At 36.3% G+C, this 27,935-nt stretch overlaps 2 protein-coding genes across 2 annotated transcripts; one reads left to right on the top strand and one right to left on the bottom strand.

Annotated features, from left to right (window-relative positions):
* Window position 1: 1 nt before the first annotated feature.
* LOC128236303 (serine/threonine-protein kinase fray2-like) lies at window positions 2-21,063 on the bottom strand. Its single transcript, XM_052951197.1, has 9 exons — window positions 20,928-21,063; window positions 15,572-15,696; window positions 13,609-13,761; window positions 13,232-13,279; window positions 12,559-12,649; window positions 9,873-9,930; window positions 6,626-6,724; window positions 5,770-5,850; window positions 2-4,295 (listed from the first exon to the last, which is right to left on the bottom strand). Exons 2-9 carry the CDS (start codon window positions 15,687-15,689, stop codon window positions 2,001-2,003), a joined length of 2,943 nt encoding a protein of 980 aa, XP_052807157.1. The 5' UTR covers window positions 15,690-15,696; window positions 20,928-21,063; the 3' UTR covers window positions 2-2,000.
* LOC128236305 (M-phase inducer phosphatase 1-like) lies at window positions 20,642-27,342 on the top strand. The gene is made up of 5 exons (XM_052951211.1): window positions 20,642-20,834; window positions 25,196-25,343; window positions 25,572-26,095; window positions 26,296-26,413; window positions 26,743-27,342. Exons 1-5 carry the CDS (start codon window positions 20,827-20,829, stop codon window positions 26,902-26,904), a joined length of 960 nt encoding a protein of 319 aa, XP_052807171.1. The 5' UTR covers window positions 20,642-20,826; the 3' UTR covers window positions 26,905-27,342.
* The last annotated feature ends 593 nt before the right edge of the window (window positions 27,343-27,935 follow it).

Below are 27,935 nucleotides of genomic sequence, written 5' to 3'. Positions count from 1 at the left end.
ATTTCTTTAGATTATTTTATTGGCATGTCATAGGTTATTTGTAGTATTAAACCAGTGTTAAAGGATTTCAGGTTATATAATAAACAATACTGAAGATCGCGCTCTCTCTCTCGTTAACAGTTTTTAAAACAAATATGGCATAAAATAAATTCAAAATCAATAAATAATAACAAATGCAACAGTGTCAAATATACACACTTCAATAACAAATCTACATTAACAGAATGGGTCTGCTTACTTTGGAAGCGTATATCGCATGTACTGGTGATGTGATCACGTAGTCACGTCGACTTTTTGTTTGTCAACATGACGTGGTGTCAAAATTGTGTCGACTTTTGTCGACAAATCAGGTTGAACACTGTGTCGACTCCACAGCAATGAAGTCGACAAACTCTAGACAGGTTTATATGCCGCCGTGTTACAACTTGCCAAGTCGATATAAAACAAGTCGACTTTATTACATCATTAGTAAGAACTATATACACTTGTTTAGCTTGTTTAACAATATGTTTGATAAAATTCGTCAAAAAAAAAAAGATCAACAAAAATCAACAATCAATTTGTAACATGTTCCTGATCACTAAACAATGGGCGGATTGTTCAAAACTCTTCCAAAGTTAACAACGTTGTTAACATCATCGTTGTTAACTTTCAAATCATTACTGCTCTGGAAGTTTAATGGATACATTTGTGATCTGTATCTAACAAAAACTGTTACAGCCTTTTAAGCAATACATGTGCAGTCTAAAGCATAAAAGCACATCGTCAAATAGTTAACGTTTAAAAGTTAACAATAATGTCATTAATCACGTTGTTAACCCTAACGAAGTTCTGAACCATCAGCCCAATGTATTTAAGTAGTTAGTAATACCTAATGGTTAGCCCTGAATCGCAGTATTTAGCAAATATTAAAAGTATATGCCATAGCCCATATATTACAAATTAAGCATTAAGTTCGGCACCCACTAACCGAGTTATTGAACTTATACGTTTCAAGCTCGAGGGTAGTTGGTGAGTAGCTGTTTTGTATAATGTTGTTAACGTTCAATAACTAGCTTACGGTATAAATGGAAAAGAGTTATAGTTAATCCGTATGCTAGTTACAGAATGGATAAGCTCCGCCTACTTGATACCGTTCCGATATGGGAGTTAACGTTTTCTCGAAAACAAAGGGAGATAATCAAGCATTTTACAAACAGATTTTTCCGAGGCAGAGACAAAAAAATCATTAGCTGAGGAAAACATTATCGGAACTTTTACACATGGGACTATCCAAAACAGATGGCTTTCAAGAGGCACAGGTTATAGATTATACTAGATAGATGCATTTTCCCTTGTTTTTTTCTTTGCTTTAATCTTAATTCTATGCATTCTAAGGTTTAAATCAATTGACTCGTTATAGATAAAACATATTAAAATATTCTGGAGCTTTTTTAACCTGGGAATATTTGGCAATGGAGCTAAAAAAATCATCTATCTACTTATTTTGTGCCCCTTAAACTTCGCGATTACTTATCCAACATTTGAACGATATTAATTAACAGCAAGAAATAGGTTATGCCCTGACAAGACAAATTTTTCCAGAAGTCATTGGTCACATTCAAGCGATACTTTATTACTGTATAATGAGTATAACTTGATTGAAATTATTTACAGTCATGCATGTTGTTTTGTGCACATGTATATACCGATTTCAAAACGCAACAAAGCGTCCAACTTAATTATGTTTCCAAGTTTTCGTCTAACTATCATAATAAACGGACATGTATAAATGCTGAACAGCAAAAAATGCTGAACAGCGCCGCAGAGTACCCCCCCCCCCCCCCCCCCACACACACACACCCGTTTATTTAGCGGACCAATGGGTATATCTCAATAATTATTGAGTAAAAAAATACAATCATCAAAGAAACTTTAAAGTTGGCACTATTGAATTGGTCGGTCGGGTGAGCGAAAACACGTTTTTAAGCCTAATAAATACATGTATGATCATTCTTATTTCACTTCTGCTGGACCTTGGCAAGCTCCGCTGGCGATGAATGACCATTCAACTGTTTTCCATCATTTGAGGTGACTTTACCCGAAGCTTTAGTCTTAGAAGTGTCTTTACTCGAATCTTTATTCTTTGAGGTGTCTTTACTCGTATCTTTAGTCTTAGAATAGTCTTTACCCAAATCTTTATTCTTTGAGCTGTCTTCACTCGTATCTTTATTCTTGGAGCTGTCTTTACTCGTTTCTTTTGTCTGTGAAGTGTCTTTACTCGCATCTATAATCTTGACGGTGTCCTTACTCTTATCTTTAGATTTTGAACTGTCTCTACTCGTATCTTTAGTCTTGGAGTTGTCTTTACTTGAATCTTTGGTCTTTGAGAACTCTTTACTCGTATCTTTTATCTTCAATATGTCTTTACTCATATCTTTATTCTTGGAGATATCTTTACTCGTATCTTTAGTCTTGGAAGTATCTTTACCAGTATCCTTATTCTTCATAATGTCTTTACTTGTAACTTTATTCTGGGAGATGTCTTTACTCGTATCTTTAGTCTTGGAGATGTCTTTGCTCGTATCTTTATTTTTAGAGATGTCTTTACTCGTATACTTAGTCTTCGATATGTCTTTAGTCGTATCTTTAGTCTTGGAGGTGTCTTTACCCGTATCTTTAATCTTTGAGGTTTCTTTACTCGTATCTATAACCTTTGAGGTGTCTTTACTCGTATCTTTAGCCTTGGAAGTATCTTTACTTGTAACTTTAGTCTTCAAAATTTCTTTACTTGTATCTTTATTCTTGGAGATGTCTTTGCTCGTTTCTTTAGTTTTGGAATTATCTTTACTAGTATCTTTGTTCTTGGAAGTATCTTTACTTGTATCTTTATTATTGGAAGTATCTTTACTTGTATCTGTAACTGTTGAAGGTGAAATCATCGCCTTTTCATCACCATTTCTACTTTCCTCAAGCCGTATGCTTGTTTCCACTTGTTTATTACCATTCGCATCACTATTTGCACCAGTCTTCTTTATAACATCAGTGTCGGGTTTAGACATCTTTTTTGCGTCAACATCAGTTGGTCTCACATCCAGAATCTTCGTCTGTGTATTTGGTTTCGAGTCTGAACTTTTCTTGAACAAAGGCCGCTTTTCAAGAGGCCGTTTCAAGTCACTAGGTTTCTTAGAAGGTGATTTTGAATCTAATGTAGATGAAGTTGACTTACTATTTATCGATTCAAAGGGCACTTTGTCGCCAATTTTGGAAACACTTATCTCCTTTTTACTATCACTTGAACTTTTATCTACACTATTGGAATCCTTTATAGACTGCTTTGAAAGGGACGCTCTTTGAACATTAGTCTTAAGTTTTTCGGTTAAAAAACTCAAAGCGTTTAAGGCGCTAGCTGAAGTTTTTGATATACTGCTAGTTACCTTTGAAGAATCAGTTTTAGTCGTAGATACTTTGGATAATTTAGTGTTGGATTTAGACATGTCAACTTTTTGCACTAATTCAGAATCCTTGTTTGAACTACTTTTATGCTTCAATGTATCCGGTGTAATCGCAGGTTCAACGTTTTTGCTAGGAGCTTTATTATCAGTGGTAGGCCTTTCACTCTTCCCTACTTTGGAATGTTGGTTCGATTTATTCTGAGATTCCAAGCGCGGTTTCTTTGGTCTTGGGTCACATTGTGATGCTGTGTCAGTCTTCATTGGTTTTTCGTGTTCGCTCTTTTGAACTGTAGGCTGATTTGACGCAGCAGGTGAAACTTTTGTAACAGGGCTATTTGAAGCACGTGAACATGGATTTAACGTTGAAGAATTTGAGCCAAAAGAATCGGACGAAACATTTTTCGTGTTATTGGAATCAGTTCGGAATGATAAGGATGAATTTGAAGTGGAAGTCGAATCATTAGCACCGCTAGAGTTATTATTAGAACACAAGTCTATAGCACGCTCAACTGTTCTCTTAATTTGAGTCTCTGTTGAACTATTGTCGTCATCATTTTCGTACAATTGCGCAGCTTCCGTTTTCCGTTTTAAACCCCGACTCTCCTGGAAACTTGAAATGTCATTAGCAACCGTTGCTATGAGTTCGAGGGGTGAAAGGTCATGCGCTAAGTTTCTGTCCATAGTGTTGTTACCTAGCAACGCCGCTTTGGAAAATAGCGAAGACGGTCGTGTGTCGTCTGCTTTGCAGACTTTGTCGTCTGCGTCGTTTGTTGTTAGCTCGTCTTTCACTTCTGTAATGATGATTTCCGGTACAGGGTCTGGCAGGCGGTAGATTGTGTAGTACAGCTTTATAACACCCTCCTGTAATGGGCATGTACAATTTTTGATAAGAAGTAAGAAGTTATATTTTGCAACCGGTTAGCGCACTCGCTTCTCACCAGTGCGTCCCGGGTTCGACTTCCGGCCTAAGCGCACATGGGTTTGGTTTTTGGTCATTAAAGGAACTAGTAAATGTTTTGTAAAATGCACTTTGTTGATTACGAAATAAAGTGTGGCAAATCATAAGGAGTGTTTAAACAAAGATATTGACGTAAGGAAGCCTTCGACAATTGTTGACATATGTTTAAATATTGTCTTTGAAGTCCATGATGTTGAAATACGTTAATAACACCATTCAACACAAGGCTGTTGTAGCGTAAATGGTATATTGACGTTATCATGTCAATTACTACCAATACATGTTCAATAAAAGTTTAAATATGTATCAGCTTATGATATGAATCCCTGTGGGCGAGTGGATTAAGTGTCGGTTTACTATTTTGCTCCCAACTACCATCAGTTTGTTATATCTTTTTTTTGCAATTTCGGTATGACAGAGTATACTTATCATAATGGAAGTGTTTTCAGGTGCAGTACCGGAAATAATATAAAAGTGCCAAAACATGAGCAAGCCCCTTAAATTTATAGAAAGTGGTTTAGAAGACCAAAAAGCTGGAATCCCTCAGCAAAAGTTGATATTTGCCACCGTCGTTGAAGACCACAATTTTTATGAACGTTCGTAATGGCTATGAGCGATTCGTTGTTGCGTGGTGGGTTGATTGGTATTATCACGTGATGTTTACAATGTAATGTTAAAAGGTCAAAATATCCATCACTCTTGGTTAAGGTAGACCAACTTATTATTTCAACAGATAAGTGTGCATTGTTGACTTAAATAAATTTACGAGAGTAATCGAACATGTTTGGTCTAACGGAAAGCATACACTTTTGTTTCTAAGTACAACTCGTTTTTGCATTAACTCAAGAGGACGAATTTCCTGCTTACAATTTCGAACAATGGAAAAATGTACTACACGATCATACATTATGTCACTGGGTAACATTTATACCAAGTTTCATCCACATATTTCGAATGGTGTTGAGTAATGGCTTATGCTCAATATGCAATCGCCGAAGACGACCATGAGGCCATGCCATCACAAGATTGGTTTGTTTATTTGCGTTTTATGAAGGGCTGCTCGCGGGGTTACTCGCGGGGCTGCTCGTTAGGCTGCTCGTAGGCCGCTCGCAAACATTGGTTACACTATGGCTTGACACAAACGAGCGATTCCGTAATAATTAAGATTTTATTTCAGAGCACCTGACTGACTTAGAATGCAACCTCATTAACTCAAATGCAAGCCAATGGACTAACTGATACCATATTTTAACATATTTCGGTATGACGCGGTCGGGGATTACCCCAGGACCACACACACCCAAAGCCAACGCTCAACGACTGTGCTATAGGGGAGATGTAATTCTACTTTAACGAGCTTTTAAATGGATGTCTTACCCTTTTCCAAGAGTAGATGTAGGCGAGGTCCATTAAGGAATAGTGATCTTGTACCAGCCCACCAACGTGAACGAGATCCACCTTAAACAAATAACATAAACCGTACATTTCAATATCATGATTTCTGTCATGAAGTCCGTACATGACACCATAATAACATCGATAGTACATTGGATTTTGATGAAAAAATATATTTGTCAATTAATTTTCACATTTTTGGCATCATCATTTTTAGTTTGGAATTATTCGATTTTTTTCTGATGTTTAAAAAAAATCATATGAGTTTGAAAATCCGTTGTCAGTGGTTCATGGCTTCACTGACTGATAAGTTATTAGGTCCGTTATGGAATCGTTTTACTTGCCAAGGAATTGTGACTCGTCCCGTGTGCAAACTAAGACACTAAATTAATTCAAGTAATACAACGAAGCTTTTTAAACACTGAAAGTAGATCGCGGAGTAATTTTAATTTAGCAGGTAAGCCTAAGGAGTTTACCCTTATGAATATAAATTATTTATGCAATTATATAATTTACTTGGAATCAATTTGAATTTAGTATTAAAACCTGTATGTTAAAACACTTCACTTAATTAATTTAGTACTTGTAATTTTACGAACTACTTTTACTAATGCACCCGCATTTATTATCCAATGCTCGTTTTTTTCGCGGCGATGGCCGAGGTGCTCTGATTGACAAAGTCTGCTACCAAAATAGAGAGCAGCCGAGACCTCTTGGACAAGAGGCGAGAACCTGTACCTGGACCACAACAATCTTCGCCTTAGTCACACTGTAATACAATCACCGGACATTACATTTACTTGGACATATTTTTTTTCAGAGATTGTCAAATCCTTACCTGAAAGTTGCTATCGAGGGCAAACTTTAACCGAAGGAACTTCCGTAGCAGGGCGATGGTGGTGCCCGCTGGACAGAGCAGGTATCGTCTCTCCGGTACCTGTAATACAAATGGACATAATTTATTATTACATATTCGTTAACCTAGACGCATTTGTCTCAGGTGTAATGTGCAAATCAAACGAGTTAGTATATCAGCTTTAATTCAAAATAACGAACTTAATGAAAATGTGACAGAACGAATTCACCCTTTAAATTTTGTAACACTAATTGTGTCAAACAGGCCAACGGAGTGAGTCAAAATGACCAACAATGCTACACCTACTGTGTCGAACAAACCAACGATGCTACACGTACTGTGTCGAACTAACCAACAATGCTACACGTACTGTGTCGAACATACCAACAATGCTACACGTACTGTGTCGAACAAACCAACGATGCTACACGTACTGTGTCGAACAAACCAACAATGCTACACGTACTGTGTCGAACATACCAACAATTCTACACGTAATGTGTCGAACATACCAACGATGCTACACGTACTGTGTCGAACAAACCAACGATGCTACACCTATTGTGTCGAACAGACCAACGGTGCTACCCGTACTGTGTCGACCAAATCAACGATGCTACACCTACTGTGTCGAACAGACCAACGATGCTACCAATACTGTGTCGAACAAACCAACAATTTTACACGTACTGTGTCGAACAGACCAACAATGCTACACCTACTGTGTCGAACAAACCAACGATGCTACACCTACTGTGTCGAACAGACCAACGATGCTACCCGTACTGTGTCGAACAGTCCAACGATGCTACACGTACTGTGTCGAACAAACCAACGATGTTACACGTACTGTGTCGAACATACCAACAATGCTTCACGTACTGTGTCGAACAAACCAACGATGCTACACCTACTGTGTCGAACATACCAACGATGCTACCAGTACTGTGTCGAACATACCAACGATGCTACACCTACTGTGTCGAACAGACCAACGATGCTACCCGTACTGTGTCGAACATACCAACGATGCTACACGTACTGTCGAACAAACCAACGATGCTACACGTACTGTGTCGAACATACCAACGATGCTACACGTACTGTGTCGAACATACCAACGATGCTACACGTACTGTGTCGAACAAACCAACGATGCTACACGTACTGTGTCGAACAGACCAACAATGCTACACGTAATGTGTCGAACAAACCAACGATGCTACACGTACTGTGTCGAACATACCAACAATGCTACACGTACTGTGTCGAACATACCAACAATGCTACACGTACTGTGTCGAACAAACCAACAGTGATACACCTACTCTGTCGAACATACCAACAATGTTAACGATGCTACACGTACTGTGTCGAACAGACCAACAATGCTACACGTACTGTGTCAAACAAACCAACGATAATACACGTACTGTGTCGAACAGACCAACAATGCTACACGTACTGTGTCAAACAAACCAACGATGCTACACGTACTGTGTCTAACAAACCAACAATACTACACGTACTATGTCGAACATACCAACAATGCTACACGTACTGTGTCGAACATACCAACGATGCTACACGTACTGTGTCGAACAAACCAACAGTGATACACCTACTGTGTCGAACATACCAACATTGTTACACGTACTGTGTCGAACAGACCAACAATGCTACACGTACTGTGTCGAACAGACCAACAATGCTTCCGAACTGTGTCAAACAAACCAACGATGCTACACCTACTGTGTCGAACAGACCAACAATGCTACAGGTACTGTGCCGAACAGACCAACAATGCTACACGTACTGTGTCGAACAAACCAACGATGCTACACGTACTGTGTCGAAAGACCAAAAATGCTACACGTACTGTGTCGAACAGACCAACAATGCTACACGTGCTATGTCGAACAGACCAACAATGCTACACGTACTGTGTCGAACAGAGCAACAATGCTACACATACCGTGCCGAAAAGACCAACAATGCTACACGTACTGTGTCGAACAGACCAACGATGCTACACGTACTGTGTCGAACAGACCAACAATGCTACACGTACTGTGTCAAACCAATGATGCTACACGTACTGTGTCGAACAGACCAACAATGCTACACGTACTGTGTCGAACAGACCAACGATGCTACACGTAATGTGTCAAACAAACCAACGATGCTACACGTACTGTGTCGAACAAACCAACGATGCTACACGTACTGTGTCAAACAGACAACGGTGATACACATTCTGGGTCGAACAGACCAACGGTGATACACGTACTGTGTCGAACAGACCAACGGTGACACACGTACTGTGTCGAACAGACCAACGGTGATACACGTACTGTGTCGAACAGACAAAAGGTAATACACGTACTGTGTCGAACAGACCAACGGTGATACACGTACTGTGTCAACAGACATACGGTGCCACACTAACTAAGACGAACAGTCAAACGGTGCTACACGTACTGTGTCGAATTGACCAACTGTGCCACACTTACTGTGCCGCATTGACCAACAGTGCCACACTTACTGTGTCGAATTGACCAACTGTGCCACACTTATTATGTCGCATTGACCAACTGTGCCACACTAACTATGTCGCATTGACCAACTCTGCCACATATACTGTGTCGCATTGACCATATGTGCCACACTTTCTGTGTCGCATTAACCAACTGTGCCACACGTAGTGTGTCGCATTGACCAATTGTGCATACTTACTGTGTCGCATTGACCAACTGTGCCACACTTACTGTTGCGAATTGACCAACTGTGCCACACTTACTGCGTCACATTGACCAACTGTGCCACACTAACTGTGGTGCATTGACCAAATGTGCCACACTTACTGTGTCGAATTGACCAAATGTGCCACACTAACTGTGTCGAATTGAAAACCTGTGTCGAATTGACCAATGGTGCTACACTTACTGTTTCGAACTGACCAACGCCACTACACCTACTATGTCGAACAGACCAACGGGTTACACTTACTGTGTCGAATTGACCAGTGGTGCTACACTTACTGTGCCGAACTGACATAAAAGGTGCAAGACTTACTTTGTCGAACCGATCAAACAAGATACAGCGTATTTCCTTGTCGAATTGATTCATATTTTAACACTACAAGTGCGGCCTCTGCTTCGACGCCTTTGCCTGTGCGGAACAATGTAGAACTACACATATATTTTATGTATATTTGAGCGAAACTAACCGAGCTGCACTGATCGTTACTCCGTGATCTTCGCCGTGACGGTCGACACACACGGCCCCTGAAAATAATTATTAAACTTATTAGAGCAATGCAATGATTTAAAACCATCAATATACATACATTATGAGAACACCAAACTCAAATTGGAATCAGTATCAGAAATAGTTTCCGTATTTTGCCTTTGTTAGGCATTTAAAGCGAGAATCACTTCCTGTAGGTTTTTGGTTTTAGTTCTAATAATGGATTTGGGTTTAGCCATTTTAAGGAAGACCATCTTCCAGTAGGCATTTGGGTTAAGCCATTTTAAGGAAGACCATCTTCCAGTAGGCATTTGGGTTAAGCCATTTTAAGGAAGACCATCTTCCAGTAGGCATTTGGGTTAAGCCATTTTAAGGAAGACCATCTTCCAGTAGGCATTTGGGTTAAGCCATTTTAAGGAAGACCATCTTCCAGTAGGCATTTGGGTTAAGCCATTTTAAGGGAGAAAATCTTCATGCAGTCATTTGGGTTAAGCCATTTTAAGGGAGAAAATCTTCATGCAGTCATTTGGGTTAAGCCATTTTAAGGGAGAAAATCTTCATGCAGTCATTTGGGTTAAGCCATTTTAAGGGAGAAAATCTTCATGCAGTCATTTGGGTTTAGCCATTTTAAGAGAGAAAATATTCCTGAAGTCATTTGGGTTAAGCAAATTTCAGGGAGAGAATCGTCATATAGTCATTTGGGTTAAGCCATTTTAAGGGAGAAAATCTTCATGCAGTCATTTGGGCTTAGACATTTTAAGGGAGAAAATTTTCCTGTAGGCTAAGGGTTTATCCATTTTTAGGGCGAAAATCTTCCTGAAGGCGTTTGGGCTCAGACATTTTAAGGGAGAAAATCTTCCTGTAGGCATTTGGGTTTAGCCATTTTAAGGGCGAAAATCTCCCTGTAGACGTTTTAGGGTTATCCTTTTAAGGAAGAACATATTTCTGTAGGCATTTGGCTTTAGACATTTGAAGAGAAAATATCTTCCTGTAGACATTTGGGCTAGGACATATTAAGGGGAAATATCTTCCTGTAGACCTTTGGGCTTAGACATATTAAGGGAAATATCTTCCTGTAGACATTTGGGCTAGGACATATTAAGGGGAAATATCTTCCTGTAGACCTTTGGGCTAGGACATATTAAGGGGAAATATCTTCCTGTAGACCTTTGGGCTTAGACATATTAAGGGAAATATCTTCCTGTAGACCTTTGGGCTTAGACATATTAAGGGAAATATCTTCCTGTAGACCTTTGGGCTTAGACATATTAAGGGAAATATCTTCCTGTAGACATTTGGGCTAGGACATATTAAGGGGAAATATCTTCCTGTAGAATTTTGGGCAAGGACATATTAAGGGAAATATCTTCCTGTAGAATTTTGGGCTAGGACATATTAAGGGGAAATATCTTCCTGTAGACCTTTGGGCTTAGACATATTAAGGGAAATATCTTCCTGTAGACCTTTGGGCTTAGACATATTAAGGGAAATATCTTCCTGTAGACCTTTGGGCTTAGACATATTAAGGGAAATATCTTCCTGTAGACATTTTGGCTAGGACATATTAAGGGGAAATATCTTCCTGTAGACCTTTGGGCTTAGACATATTAAGGGAAAATATCTTCCTGTAGACATTTGGGCTATGACAATATTAAGGGGAAATATCTTCCTGTAGACCTTTGGGCTTAGACATATTAAGGGAAAATATCTTCCTGTAGACATTTGGGCTATGACAATATTAAGGGAAAATATCTTCCTGTAGACATTTTGGCTAGGACATATTAAGGGGAAATATCTTCCTGTAGACCTTTGGGCTTAGACATATTAAGGGAAAATATCTTCCTGTAGACATTTGGGCTATGACAATATTAAGGGGAAATATCTTCCTGTAGACATTTGGGCTTAGACATATTAAGGGAAATATCTTCCTGTAGACATTTGGGCTATGACAATATTAAGGGGAAATATCTTCCTGTAAACCTTTGGGCTTAGACATTCTAAGGGAAAAATATCTTCCTGTAGACATTTGGGCTTAGACATTTTAAGGGAGAAAATCTTCCTGTAGGAATTTGGGTTCAGACATTTTAAGGGAGAAAATCTCCTTGTAGACATTTGGGCTTGGACATTTTAAGGGAGAAAATATTCATGAAGGCATTTGGGCTTAGCCATTTTAAGGGACAAAATATTCATGCAGACATTTGGGCTTAGCCATTTTAAGGGACAAAATATTCATGCAGACATTTGGGCTTAGACATTTTAAGGGAAATATCTTCCTGTAGACATTTGGGCTTAGACATATTAAGGGGAAATATCTTCCTGTAGACATTTGGGCTTAGACATTTTAAGGGAGAAAATCTTCCTGTAGGAATTTGGGTTCAGACATTTTAAGGGAGAAAATCCTGTAGGCGTTTGTGTTTAGCCATTTTAAGGGAGAAAATCTCCTTGTAGACATTTGGGCTTAGCCATTTTAAGGGACAAAATATTCATGAAGGCATTAGGGTTCAGCCATTTTAAGGGAGAAAATATTCATGAAGGCATTAGGGTTCAGCCATTTTAATGGAGAAAATCTTTCTAGAAGCACTAACTTGGGTTGAAACATTCTAAGCAAGAAAATCCTCATGAATTCATTTGTGTTCAGACATTTAAATTGAGTTAAGACAGCTTACTGTGGACAGAACTCCAGTGCTACGCTGAAACTCTCGTCGGCGGTGTAGATGTGGCGGCATCCTTGTTGCTCCTGACGGGTCTTCGCGCTGCCTGCAAACATTCATTAGTATAAACATTATATATAAATTAGAATGTCTCCAATGCAGTTTTCAACCCACAATATACTATCATGTAAACATGTCGATGGCCTCACTGCCGAGTCTGCATTTTTTCCGGTTCCGGAATTTTTACGTCATTAAAATCATAAAGGCAAGCAGCATCTAATTTCAAAATGCGGAATAAATAGTCTTTGGATTTTGAAGCTAGGGAGGCCATCGACGAGTTTTCTGCCCCCCCCCCCCCCCCACCCGTTTCTTCCCAATGGGGGGTCAAAGGCTCTGACGCACCCTGAAGCAGATGCAAATTTGGCTTTTAAGAAACTCTTATGAACGTTCTCCTGGCTCCAAATTTGCAGCAAACTTGAGTGTCAATAAATAAAGTAAAATTCGTAATCTATCAGTACACACTTTTAAATCAGCTTTTGAAAAATCTTTTATTTGGTGTCCCTGGACCGATCCGGTCCGCCTGATATCTGAGAACAATAACAATTCTACTCCGAGCTGATATATACAGAGCCAGAAAAAACAAATTGTTTTGTTGATGCTAGAGGACTTAATAATATAATATACGTACGGACTGTTGGATAGCCTTTGTAGAATTCACGACGTCTGCGCATTTCACCTGCGAATGGAAATAAAGAAAGTTTGAGTCTTGCACAAACATCACTAATACTATAATACATTTCTGATTGTTTTTGTTTTTTAAAAGTTTATTAAGAAACAACAACATTACATCAGTGGTATCTTTTGGTGGCTTTTTACCCTCGAACTACTTTCTTTGAAAAAAAAAACGACCGTGCACCGAATTTTACACGATGTTTTCTTAGGTGAGATATGTCCTCAGGTGTCGTTTGGTGCGTGGTATTCTACGTTCTGTATTACTCGCCCTCCTTATAAAAACAAAAACAATGCCATTTACTCGCCCACGCCCTTCCCCACATCCCTACTTACTTTGAAATAGGCCTGGCACGAGTTTATACACTATGTCCTGTAGGGTGTGGTCTAGCCGGATATTCTGTAGGGGTTTGGTTTTGTGCACGAGAACTTCGCAGATTGGGCAATACTTGCTCGACTCCAGGTACCGCACGATACACGTCTTGCAAACTGCAAGAATAATTGATATAATTATATTTTTCCAGTTGTATTACTCGTTCATAGTTTTATAAATAAATGGCCATTAAAGTCGCACAATAATGTTCATGCAATATGTATTTGTTTTAAATTCAAATGCAATATCATGTTTAACTCGCTTGACTTAAATGAAAGAAAAACCACCACAAACAATATTATTTAGGTACAGAAAAAGACATCTTTATAAATGTTTTTATTAATTAGTGGCTACGTGGCCACAAATTTCCCCAGATAAAAAAGCGTCAGAATATCGATATTTTATATATTTATCTGTACTAAAATCATATGCTTTTTTGTTGAAAAAAATGATAATATCAAAATAGTTTAACGTAATGCATTAAAATGTTTTTTGCATCATGCATCAACCTATACTGTGCGCCTTTAAACGTACACTCTCACCAGTGATTTTTGGTGCAATTTACTGCCTTCCCAAGGCTGTTTCCCATTGAGAAAAATATGTCCATTTTCCTCCAAAATCATTTTTTCCCCCAAATTTGATAAATGCAGACTACTTTAAAGCATACAAAAAGCAATGAATTTCTTGAAAAATAAGCTAACTCTTGACAAGACTACCTCTTTCACACCATAATATACGCAAAAAATAGTGAAAACATGTATATTTGCCATTATATTAGTTATTGTGGCCTGATTTTGTATTTTTCCCAAAGTCGACTCTTTTTCCCTCAGGCAGTGAAAATAATTCCGAAAAAATCACTGCTCACAGATCGCAGGTTTTCATATTTAGGTTTAAAAAGATATTTATGCCAATGTATGCGCTAGTAACGATTTTTAGCTATAAGATATGAATTACGTTGAAACTGTGTCCCAGTCCTGTGCACGCTGACGTTTGAATTGGAGCGGGTTAAATTTTCAAAAACAGTGAAAAATATCACAATGTTATTTCACTGTTTGAAACAGTGAAATGTCATTTTTTTTAACTGATAAATATCTATAAACCACCGGAAAGCATATAATAATTATATAAATTACATTTCTAAATGTTTATCATCGCACAAGAAACGGGACGACAAGTTCTTATTCTTCCTTTATTGGCAGTTAATATATGAACATCCCCTTTCTATTACCCATTTCCGCCTCTCATAAGAAATGCACAAGAGTATGACAAATAGTTACGAAAAACAGTGTGAAAAAAAAAAAATCAAGAAGGAAATGCGTATTGAATTGGAGAATTATGAGGAAGCCATTAAGAAGATAACGATGTTTACAAAAGTCTATGTGTTTAAAAGTTCCGCAATTAAGTTTCAATTATGTAAAGTTTTGCTTAAGAAATTGAGAGCGATCCACTTCAAAATTTACTGTCTGTGGAATTTATTCGATAATTTCTTGTGTTTTTTTTTCATTTCTATAATTAGAATACTGTTTTCAGGGTATCAATAATGACAATATTTATTAAAGTCAAGAAAGTAAAATTCAGAAAACTTCTACTGTATTTTATGACCGAAAATAATTTGTGGTATTAAAATGATGCAATAAAGCTGCACTCTCACAGATTTACCGATTTTTGTCAACTTTTTAATTTTTGTCTTAGAAAGAGTCTAAGTTTTTTTTAACTTCATTATGAAAGTCTGCAATCTGATATTTTGTCAGCAGTCTTATATCACTGGTTTCCATGCGTTTTCGCAAAATTTGGCTCGTTCCAAGACAAAAACTAAAAAACGATCAATCTGTGAGAGTGAAGCTTTAAAATCGTAATAGTTTGCATATGTATTAGTTATAAAATATATTGATTAAAAAAAAAATGAAAATTGTTAAACCGGCTTACATGAATGCACACATTCTACAATCGTGGTGGCGTCGATCAAGTATCCCCCGCATAGCGCGCAAATCAAGTGCGGGGAGATTTCGGCGATGTTCGGCTTTTTCGGTACGCATTCCGTCATCTTGAACCTTGAAATATAAACATTACAAACATTACATTAACTAAAAAATATGTCAATTCACTTATTTATAATGAAGATCGCTTTTGCGCAACAAATGTCCTTTTGGTCTGTTTTTTTTCTCAACCAAATGGTCCAAAGTTCGATACCTGCAAGGATTGAATATATTCGACGTGTCGCTTAAAGAAGTCGATCTTTACCAGAAAATGGGGTTAAAGCTTACAGATTTTGTTCACAAAAACACACAACAGACTTGACCCGATCATATATTGATTAATCCTAAAACATAATGATATAGAAAATTGTATGATGTTAATTACTCTCTAATATATGACAATATATAAATATGTATTTTATGCTGTTCTCAATAAAATAGCAGTGTTTTCTTATCAAATTAAATTACCTATGCGATTAAAAAAACGTATTTTAACATAGGTCAACATAAAGTTACCCTAAGGTATTTATAAACATTTCATTTGAAAAGTATCACAAACATAATATGATATGAAATGTTAGGAAACAAATCACTTTTATCTGTTTAAACGCCCTGTCGGTCTGTAATTCAGGAATATTGTCGCAGAAAACAACAACAACATAATAATAAAATTCACATTAGCAATAAAATCTTGTTAACATTATTTAAAAAAACAACATAGTGACGTTCTCAAAAACAGTTGTTAGTAAAACAACATTCCACTTGAAAACTATTGAATTATCCACAGCACTACATAAACGTTCTATCAACAAGATACAACATTTATTTAAAGTATTTCTAAAAGAAATGATATACAAGCAAGCTTAAAACAGGAAAATAATGTGACTGTCAGTTGCAATACATGAAGCCATACTTAGTGAAAGTAGTGTTATCAATAATTGTATAAGGCCATCCTTAAAAAATGTGTGTTTGAGGTTAATTCGACCGACTCACGGCCCTACTAATGTTTTTGGCCTTCTATGGTGCCCCCCCCCCCCCCTCTCTTGACAATTTTCTACAGATGGGCGTTAGAAGCCAAAACGTGAATACTACAGGGGAAAGAACAACCTAGACTCCTACCAACTCACAAAATTGTGGGTAGGGTAGAAACAAAATAAGTGTGACCTAAGGCCAAAAATATGGCTTGGTAAGGGTTACATCCTTTTCAAAAACAGGTAGGGTAGGTAGGCTTTAATGTTTTATTTCTTTTTATGAGGCATTATGTACGAACGTTATTGCCAGTATTGGAGAATGGTCTTATAGAAATCGTCTGTATAAAGCTTTAAATGTTTTGAACTACATATTAAAACACAAACTTAATTATAATCATTTTATTTAAAATATAAGGGGCGGCGAGGATTTCGTATGTAGCGTCGGGTAATCTAAACCAAAAGTATTTTTCTTGGCCTAACTAAACAACAGGAATATTCATATCTTCACATCGATACTCGAGTTTACCCTCCATGTTTTATGCATTGCATTTTTTGCACAACAATTACAAAACCCAGTCAAGGGAAGCAGTATCGACAGTGACATTTATTATTTATAAAAAATAACATATCATGTAGAGTTGCATGTTATAAATGGAATGTTCGATAAAAAACGTTCAGGTAACATGAAAATATGAGACATATTCTAGTTTGACGGCTAATATGGCTTAAAGTGACACTCGTATTTAAAATCAATACATATACATGTATAACAAACATACATTTTGAGTGATAAACGTTAAACTACTACTGAAAAATGCGTGCATGGAAAGTATTAATCATTAATAACAAGATAGCAACCGTGTATTTAAATTAATAGTTGAAAACGCACAAAAATGACTGGTGAGTCATAAAAGATTTACAGTGATCTACAATCGTCTCATTTAATAAGTAGAACTACCGTGTTTTCTGGACCTTTCCTTCAAAGTAAACACAGTGTCCTTCATAAGAATCATCGATATCGATATATATTTATCATTTTCGGTACATTAAAACAATTGTATTAATTGTAGTACATCGCATATTGGTGGTTATAGTGCATCTTTAATAGTCTTTAATAGTCATACCCACAAATCACCGTTATTTTGACTATATGCGACAGAAATATTCGAGTTGCACGGCAAATAAAAGAAATGATAGCCTACTCGTTTATTTTAATATATTTTTGTTGCATATTGTACTAACATAAGTTGTACTATTTAGTCATTTATCAAGCTAGATAGAGTTTTGAAAACTTATTATCTTTATCCAATTAGGTATTATAAAGGTCTTCCGCATTGATAATACGCATCAAACATATCATTAATAAGGGTGTGCAGCCTCACCCTTCCCTACAACCCCACCCCCCTCCCGTGCATACCGAAAACTCATACAATTCCTATCCCCGAATCTGGTGAACAAATATTTTCGAACGAATTAAGAGTTTACGTAACGCATACCATTTCCACTGGTTTCTGCGTACAGCGTACTGCGTACTGTGTACCGACCTCTTGCGTACCGAATACTTCTAAATGGCTAATTGGAAAACGCGTATCAAAATAATGTGATGGCACAGTCTCATATATGTCCGCCTCAAGTTAAGGGTATATGTGGACAGGAGCGGGCAGGAGGTCAGTATACTTGTTGTCTTGTAACAAATAAAAAAAATATTTTTGTATAAATGTAGGTTAGGCCCAAACAAATTGTTTCCACTACATCTAAAAAACAACAGAGAATAGGGAAGGTAGGCATAACTTTTTTCTATTTCTTTTTTTGAGAACCGGGCCTCAATATGAAGAATCAAATCAAATCTGGATTTTAATTCAAACAGACCTATAGCAGGGTATATCACAATTGTAGAATATTTTAGATAAAAAAGATGAAATTGCAACACAAAACCTTGAGCACACCTAGCATTAAACGGTATAAAACATGCTTAGAAATAGATACAGAATCGGAGGTAGGGAGGGGACATTTGGATCAAATTTTGGGGAACGCTTGAACTAGACGTAATGACCCCACCCCACCCCCACCCACCCACCTGAAGGTAGTTCTTTATAATGTAGACAAAGGAAAGGATCTGACAAGTTCAGATAAACTCGGGTCTAAACTTTTTTTACAAACGAGAATTAAATATAAAATATTAATGTTAGGACTGCTTTTACAACTGTGTAGATCTTTTTCGTAATCCAAGTATGCGAACTGTCTAAACTCTAGAATCCATCAATCGAACTTATAGGGCCGATTGTTCAGAATGGTGTTAAAGTTAACAGCGTTGTTAACCTCATTATTGTTAACTTTAAAATCTGTATGGCTCTGGAAGTTAAATGGATACACCTGTGATTTGCACTTATTTTCAACAAGATATGAGAAAACTGTTCAAGCTGTTCATATGTAATGCAAACATATAAGCACACCATAAAATACTTCAACTTTTCAAGTTGACAATGATGACGTTAACAATGTTGTTAACTTTAGCGACGTTCTGAACAATCGGCCCATAGATACACAAATAATTAAATCATTATAATAATAAACCATTTCTTCCTGAAAAATGTGTATCATAATGGGTGGTGTGATCATGTGTACTACAATATTCTCTATGCTAGAGAGAAAGTTACATTAAAATTAAATTTTACAGTACTGAAACTCTGACTAGAGGCCGGCGTTCGTAATGACATCGACCCCCTACAACCTGCCAGTAAAAAACCCCAGCTTCATCATTACATGCACTTTGGTACATTTGCTCGTATATTGTTTGTATGCTATAGGCATAATTGCCTGAATGCATTCAAAGTTGTTGTTGTTGTTTTTAAGAGTTCACGCTACTTATTCAATGGAAAAAACTGAATGGATTAACTGTTCCATGGTTGGGTAAAAAGATTGGGAAGTGTAAACTTTTACGTCCCCTAACCACGTGTGTAGATGTTAATATCAAGTACTTGTATTTTGGAACAAGCGCAAGTACCCCTACCGACACCACGTGTCTACTGAATACTCCTATAATCCTCCGGCGTACCGGTACGGTCATTTGATTCAGATTCTGCGTACCGCGTACCACCCATATGCGTACCAGTGAGATACTTAACTAAGGAAAAAGATTTAAGATAGGAAATGACTTAAGATGTTTTATGCATACCGGCCTTATATAAAACATACGACTCAAGATTGAATTTCTTTTCTAAATCAAGTGAAATATAAAATATAAATGAGCAGCAGCATGACTAACGTTGTAATTTCTCTTAAATAAATATGGATAATCTAATATTAGAACGGATATGACATAGTCTTACTTTGAAATAAAAATATGGATGATATAATATTAGATCGGATATGACACAGCCTTACTTTGAAATATAAATATGGATGAACTAATATTAGATCGGATATGACACAGCCTCATTTTGAAATATAAAAATGCATGAACTACTATTAATATATCGGATATGCACAATTATATTTTACAACACGTAAAGACATTTAAATATGGTTTGAATGCCGAAATAAAGATGAAAATGTTAAGCAAATAATGAATTACAACTTTGCTAGCTGTAGGACGTGGCAACACCATCCATGGCCATTTTAATAAAAGAAGTGTGTATCACAATACAAAATAAACTTAACGTATTTATATAGTTGCATAATTATATATAACTACGACTTTATAAATAGATGATTAAACACTTCGTTAAGTACGTCTTAAAAGCCACATTGCCATAAGATACATGCATACTTTAGTGTAAGTTTGAGTGTCTTTACAAGGTTTAGGCTCTGCTGTATTTTTATACGGCTAGGCGAAGTGGGAAATAAAGTATAAATCACACAAATCAAGTTGTTTACTCTGCTCAATTGTGCATTCCTAAACAGCAACAGGCAATCTGTATAATGTAAATAATCAAGATAAACCGAGATATTGTATTACAGGCCTCCTTCAAACAGCGAATCAATAGTGAGCATTTTCCACAAACTATATCCATTCCTTCACCTTAAATAAAATGGCGATGCATCCGATATATTTATGTTATTACGGCTTTCGTTCTATGGTAGCTGGTGTTAAGTTTGCATTATCCTGATCAGAGTTTTTGGTGTTGATACCTGTAGTGAAGACTGTTTATTTGAACAACTTAAACTGCATGGAAAGATATACGTAAACTGGAACGTTTCAAACATCGTCTGTACGGCCATCTTGTCATGCAGGATGTTAAGGTAAAACAATTGAATCAAATCACAAATAAACATGGATCGCTGAAAATATTGTGCCACAAAGGTTTAATATAATGTAAAATAACTTAAACTAACCTGTAAACAAAAGGTCACCACAGGTAATGCGTCCAATAAAGCTCTCAAAGTTGTGTATTGAGCCAATACACAATCCAATACACATCAAAACAAGCCAGTGGTCACGTGACGAGCGATAATTTATGCACCGATTCACTTCGTTAGCGTAGGAATATGTCAAGTTTAAAAGCGCGCACTTTCTGCCTTATGGTGAGTTTTATACAAAGCCCTTTGTTACATATTGTACCGGGGGATTTTTATGTACTTAACTTTTATATTAAGCTTATATATTTCTTAGTCTATCGATGTTTAAAGCGCTCTACAGGGAACTTTTTGCTGAAGTAAAATAGCGCTAGAGGAAAATCTATCACGCACGCATTATGCGAATGTAAAATAATTATAATTTATATTACGTGGCTAGGCATAAGTTCATACTTAAGTTGTTATCTTTAAGTATTCTACAAACTTTAAGTGATAAAAGTGCTATTGCTGTTTTTAGTTTTATTTAGATGCTTGCGCCATCGCCTATAATGTGATGCTTAAAGACGCTGTCACGATTTCGTATATCAGAATAAATTACTAGGAAATGATTATAAATACATTGAAATCAAAAGTGTTAAAAACAACAATTTTACCACAATAATCATTGCTCTTTTCCAACAACAGAAAAATACCCATTAACAATTGCAACCACAAACGAGTGAACAAATAATAATGATTTTAAAACAAACCACAACAGAAAAAATGGCGATTTGATAAACAACAACAACAACAACAGCAGCAGCAACAAAACATTTAAGATGCGAATCTATTTAAAACACGTGTTTACTCATAATGAAGAAGGTTTTTTAGCACTGATTTATATATGCAATTCCTTTTTCTTGGTGGTATTCGATTGATATTTTGTTTTCGTTTTGAATAATTTTCTATGTAGTTTTAATCATTTCAATCAACTTAAACTTATCTATTGTTCAAACTGCACAATATTTTATTCCTATTTTTTAAAGAATTCAATGCATTCTCCTGCAAACACGTGATTTAAATTACCCCTAAAACTAAGCCAGTATATCGTACACATACATGGTATTGATACATAAAGTTATTTGTTAAAGATAAGCGTTTAAATAGATTATTCAATTAATATTAAAGTGACACTCTTATTCAAAATCAATACAAAAACATATATAACGAACATAAATTTTAAGTGATAAACCTAAAACTACTTACTAAACAATTTACTGTTGGAAAATATTAATTACTGATAACAAGATTATGATCATGTTTTTACCTGCTGAAAACGCAAAAATATTAAATGATTGGTGAATGCTAAAAGATTTACTCTGATCTACTTTCATTTCACATGGTAGAAATACCGTGTTTTCTGCACCTTTCTTTAAAATCAAACTCTGTTTCCCTCATAAGAACCATTGTTTTGACATTTATTCATTCTTTTTGGTATTTTAAAACAATTGCATTAACTATGGAAATACTATTTGGGAGTAAGAGTGCATCATTAAGGTACTAGTAAATGATTATTATATATATATATTTACATTGTATAACAATTTATATAATAAAATGAGGAACGTTCATGAGTTAAAATTACTTCATAACAATCCTACAATCCTTAAAAGCCGTCAATATGGTAAAAAACAAAACATCCACCGCCCCAAAGATGCATTTGCTATAGAGCATTATAAGAGAGATTAAATTAAAAGTTTCGAAACACATCGGTGGCTTTAGAAATTAAATACGCATAAAAACCGTATCTCTAATTTTAGTTTTAAGGACAATTTAAATAAAAAAAACTAAGTATTTCTTTAACGATTATCTGTATTCGCGTAAAATTGATATGTAATGACACCAAACTGCCATTTAAATTAAAACAGGCAAACTAAAACTGCGCATTATCTTAAGATATGAGAGCCAGTTGTTTTCCATTTAAGCTGCACTCTCACAGATTGACTGTTATGACAACATTTCTTTTTTTTTGTCTTAATGAGCATTTGTTTGGTGAATGTCTGGAAAGAAGTGATAAAAGACTGCTAACAAAAAAAATAACACCGCATTTTTTTATATTTACGTTCAAAAAATGTTATATGTTTTATGCCGATACACTTTTTTAAAGCGTTAAACGCTTTTAGCCATACATATCAACGTTCTAACGTAAATATTTAAAACTAATCTTTTGTTAGCAGTTATGTATCATTGGTTTACCGATATTAACTCAAAGATTGGTTCTTTCGAAGACAAAAATATTTTATTTGTCAAAACGGTAAATCTGTGAGAATGCAGCTTTAAGTTTGTAAATGATATTTACTTTCGAATAGATAATGGATTAAATTAATTTGAATGGCATTAACGTTTCACATATTAATATTCCTTTTTATAAATATTGGCCAAATAAACATGATACACGTGACATTTTTATAAAGACGATATATCGGTTAAGATAAGGCCAGACTAGAATGTGTCACACCAGTTACATTTAATTGAAAGTAAAGTTATTTATAACATGTTGTATGATTGAAAAATGACACGTGTGTTTTTGTGTACATGTAACGTTTACGATCATGTGCTTTACTGCATTTTTTTTTATCAGATTTAAGAAGAAAACCCCATATCGCGCATGAAGGCTTTGTCAAATAGACTTTCATTTATCAATAGGTAACATTAAAGTGACACTCTTATTCAAAACGAATACGTACATATGTATAACTACCATACATTTTTAATCATTAACTTTTAACTCAGTACTTACTAAATAATGCATTTATGGAAAATATTAAATACTGATAACAAGATTGTCACCACGCATTTAATAATGAAAACGCAAACAATATTAAATGTTTGGTGAGTGCTAAAAGATTTACTGTGTTGTACTATCGTCTCATTAGGTAGACATACCGTATTTTCTGCACCTTTTTCAAATTAATCTCGGAATCCTTCATAATAAACATTGTTTTCGACATTTATTCATCCTTCTTGGTACATGTATATTTAAACAATTGTATTATTTGTGGTAAAATTATTTGGGAGTAAGAGTGCGTCTCTAAAACCATTATGACTTCGGAAGCAGGAACATTTTCATTTCGATTATTCTATCTTCGAATGGCAAAGAGCTCGAGTGTCACAAGCGTTGCAATGCTTATGAATCAATCTGTGAATGCTGTCCGTTTTGAAGGCCAATGTGAAAATATATCCCTGTGGGGAATGAACCCACGACCTGTCTTGGGTGGGAGATGAATACCAATATCACCCTTAACCAGATTGGGCTCATACTCAAGATCGCTGGAGTGAGAGGCAGACACTAATTTTACACTGAGGTTGGGATCGAACCCACGAGCTCATGATTGAAAGGCAGACTTGAAAAGCACTTTTACAATACGAGTGGTTGGTAACGAAAATGCGTATATAAAAAAATCTGTTTTGTAACGTCCAAATATGTACAAGTGTCAACATTGATCATCTAGTATTCGATAAGTTCTTTACATCTTCTGTTACAAGATAAAATATGTCATATGAAAGAAACTTATAGATTTTTAACTTTGTCAGATTGTTATCAAATGTGGTAAGTTTTGTCCGAATATTCTGGTAAAATTCACTTTACACACTGATAAAATCTATTTAAAGAGTAGCCCGCTTGGATGAGCTACAACAACAGCTTACATGCATTTTGACATGTACTTTGAGAGGCGATTGACCAATTAAAAGTCTCAATCTCTTCCGAAATGTTAAGATCATTATCGCCATACCTATAAAACATATCGAGTAAACCAAACTTTGACTGTTGATTGCTTTGTTCTTAATTAGAAAGTCTGGGGAGAAACTAATTTAAAGAGAGGGATAATTTTCTACTCGATAATTAAGAAATGTCAAATTATAAAAGTTGATTTATGAAATATTAAAAATCATATTTTGTGAAAGCTTCGCCATCAAAAGTTCCCTTCTACCAATTTCTGTTCAGAATATCACGTATCAATATGCCGCTAAGGTAGGATTTTATCAAATATTTTATACATTTGTATTTTCATTATTTATGTGTAGTAAATTGAATATGCGTTTTCACCAGAGAAACATCGATGCACGAGGTTTTGTTAAGTTGTATCTAAATAGCCAAAGTTCTTATTTTCAATAATTTTGGTTTATTTACGATTTTTTGTTGTCGTCACTAAATGAAGCAATGCATTTTGAAAACAATGAAAAATGAATCTTTTAAATTCAAATCTAATCTAAGATCAATTACGTCAGTGCAGTAGCATCAGTTCCAAATGATTTAAAACTTTCAGATTGAGATTGTTCGATGACGTCATTTCCGGATTCGGTGACGACTGCAAAGTTGGCCCTGCTGAACTTGAGGCTGTGCTAACGCCTGGAGGAAAGGGAAACAACGCTTTCAGCATGGCAGACGACCATGGACAAGACACACCTTTATCGGTATGTGAAAATGTAGCTTTATAATTTGAATACGTAATATTCTTGTTTATTCTCTTTGTAAAACTGAGGTCGTCGAACGACGCATGTGTATTTTACAGAATGTAAGATATCTTCTTTATTTTGTTTTTATGTTTCGTACAAACAAGATATCCGTATTTTCAAAAGATAAGCATACATTAAAGCCCAAAAATCATACGCTAATTTTACATTGGTTGTTCTTCATTGCAGATTGAAATTTCCGTAAAACCGATGATACGACGTAGTGGTGCGTTTGACGTCAGACGCGGCCTCTTCTCCGGAAAGCGCTCGGCTGACGTAGACCTAACAGCATCACCAATACATGCAGTCAAAAAGGCCAAAGACGTTACTGGCATAACTCCCAAATCCAACGAACGTTTAACAAACGGGATCATCAGCGCGGTCGAAACGCTTGATATCGGAAATGACATGATCGCTGATGGGTCAAGTAAATACTCACTTCCAACAATTTCCGGAAAACACAGTGACCTTACGGCCATTTCCCCGGAAGTGATGGCTGACGTCATTCGTGGTTGCTTCAGTGACGTCATTGGTGACGTGACCATAGTGGATTGCCGTTACCCGTACGAGTTCGAGGGCGGGCACATCAGAGGCGCTGTAAACTTGTATACGAAAGATGAGGTCAACAGCTTGCTTCAGAAACCAGTAGCTGACGGCAAGCGTCACGTGCTGATCTTCCACTGTGAATTCTCATCAGAAAGAGGGCCTAAGATGTAAGTAGTCGCACAAACTAACGTGACACAACGTCAAATGCTCCTTCCTCATACACGATATATCGTGTGTGTACATTGTATATTAAATAAGAAAAGAAAGCAATGCATCAACATTTTCACTGTAAATGATATTCTGATCCTGGGTCACAAATGTTTATCGCGTATTCATGTATTTAATACGCATTTTTGTACTTCAACAGGTACCGGTTCCTGCGCGCGCAAGATCGGATGTTAAACAGCGACAGGTACCCACGTCTCAACTTCCCGGAAGTGTACCTACTCCATGGCGGATACAAGGCCTTCTTCAACAAGTATCAGGTATGTTTAAACATAATTCTACAGATCCATTACGTTTTAGTGAACATTGTGCTGGTGAGTTGATAATTTTAAATAAGTTAATGAATATTTCTCTGTTTGGTGTATTTTACAAGAAGAACAATATGCATTTATTGTGTGAACTGTGATTATCTGTTCGCCATTCAGTCTTAAATAAGCATGGTCTGCATCGGTTGTGACTCGAATTTTATTGTATATGAGGCATACACTATTTTTTTGTAAAAGCGTCGAGAATATTTTTATACACATGTATGTTTACATGTTAAACAATAAATTTTGTATACGTTAGTATTTATTTCCTTCTATTGCAGGACCTATGTGATCCGATCAGTTACACACCCATGTTGCATGAGAATCACGCGGCCGACCTACGTCACTTCCGGGTGAAATCTAAATCCTGGACGGGGGAGGACGGCAATCAGAAGACAAGTAGACGGCACCGCAGTCGTCTTTGCCGCCATCTTAGTCTCTGACCGCTTCATGCACTTAAAGTCACTTGATGAAGCAGTATATTTTCAATGATGTCATTACTCACGGTGACGTCATCACCGAAAATGGAACTAGCGTGGCGCGTTTCAAATTGATTACGGAGAAAAATCACGAGGGCGACGATTTTTCACTAACATACCAGAGCGCTTTATTTGCGCCAGTTAACGGTTATACAGTTTTGTGTTATATTGAATTTTTTTTAATTGTTTAAAACTGTTTCACAAAAATGCAAAACGAAGTAACCGAACGTTTGTTGGAGGAATAGGCCAGGGGAAAGTGCAATATTATTTGAACCTGAGAAGATTACGTCATTACACTGACCGGCAGTTTTATATCGAAACCATACACTTACATGTACATGTGTTCAAATCCTGTTGTTGATAAAATTGTATATACATTACATTATAATATGAATTACTAATACTAAGTGCTACTAATTTATATGAATAAAGAAACTGTAATATAAACTCTCGTTGTTAATTAACTATTTTCAATTCGTTATCAATGAACACTACAATACTCGACTGTATTATAAGGTATCTGCTTTATCATGAGTGACCGTGAGACGTTGTTTATTGAAACGGGCAGAAAGCACAGTAACATACAACGGTTACTCACGATGTATCCGAATTTATAACATGGAATGTACGGCCAAAGGGAAGCAAGTCGAACACGGTGTATCCGACTGTAGAACTAGTTAACTACGAATGTACGACCAAAGGGAAGCAATTCGTACACGATGTGCAAAACAGTTTCCTGCATTACCGGAACCAAATTTTTGAGAGGTCAATTTGGGGGTTGACTTTAAACTCCTTACTTATATCTTGATACAACTTATCCCTTAAACTTGGCCAATACTATATACTATGCTAAAATGTCTCAGTTGAAATCAGTAGTCGCTCTGGCATCTCATATAGACGAAAAAGAATCGATTCAAGGATTGAGCGCTTGTGAGATTGGTTTGTGGTCACCAAGCCGGACAAGTTGGTTTCCTCCGGGTCCTCCGGTTTCCACC

This window comes from Mya arenaria, chromosome 1 (genome assembly GCF_026914265.1).
Source record: "Mya arenaria isolate MELC-2E11 chromosome 1, ASM2691426v1".
In the NCBI taxonomy this organism is placed as follows: domain Eukaryota; kingdom Metazoa; phylum Mollusca; class Bivalvia; order Myida; family Myidae; genus Mya; species Mya arenaria.
This window is presented reverse-complemented; position numbering and strand designations above follow the sequence as displayed.

Bases quoted from the DNA above. Each gene is read 5' to 3' on its own strand.
- LOC128236303 (XM_052951197.1), bottom strand. From the start codon at position 15,689: ATGACGGAATGCGTACCGAAAAAGCCGAACATCGCCGAAATCTCCCCG. The intron at 12,650-13,231 runs GTACGTATATTA...GAATGTTTGCAG, and splicing joins CAAAGGCTATCCAACAGTCC to GCAGCGCGAAGACCCGTCAG. The intron at 9,931-12,558 runs GTAAGCTGTCTT...AATTATTTTCAG, and splicing joins GCACTGGAGTTCTGTCCACA to GGGCCGTGTGTGTCGACCGT.
- LOC128236305 (XM_052951211.1), top strand. The intron at 25,344-25,571 runs GTATGTGAAAAT...TCTTCATTGCAG, and splicing joins GACAAGACACACCTTTATCG to ATTGAAATTTCCGTAAAACC. The intron at 26,096-26,295 runs GTAAGTAGTCGC...GTACTTCAACAG, and splicing joins TCAGAAAGAGGGCCTAAGAT to GTACCGGTTCCTGCGCGCGC.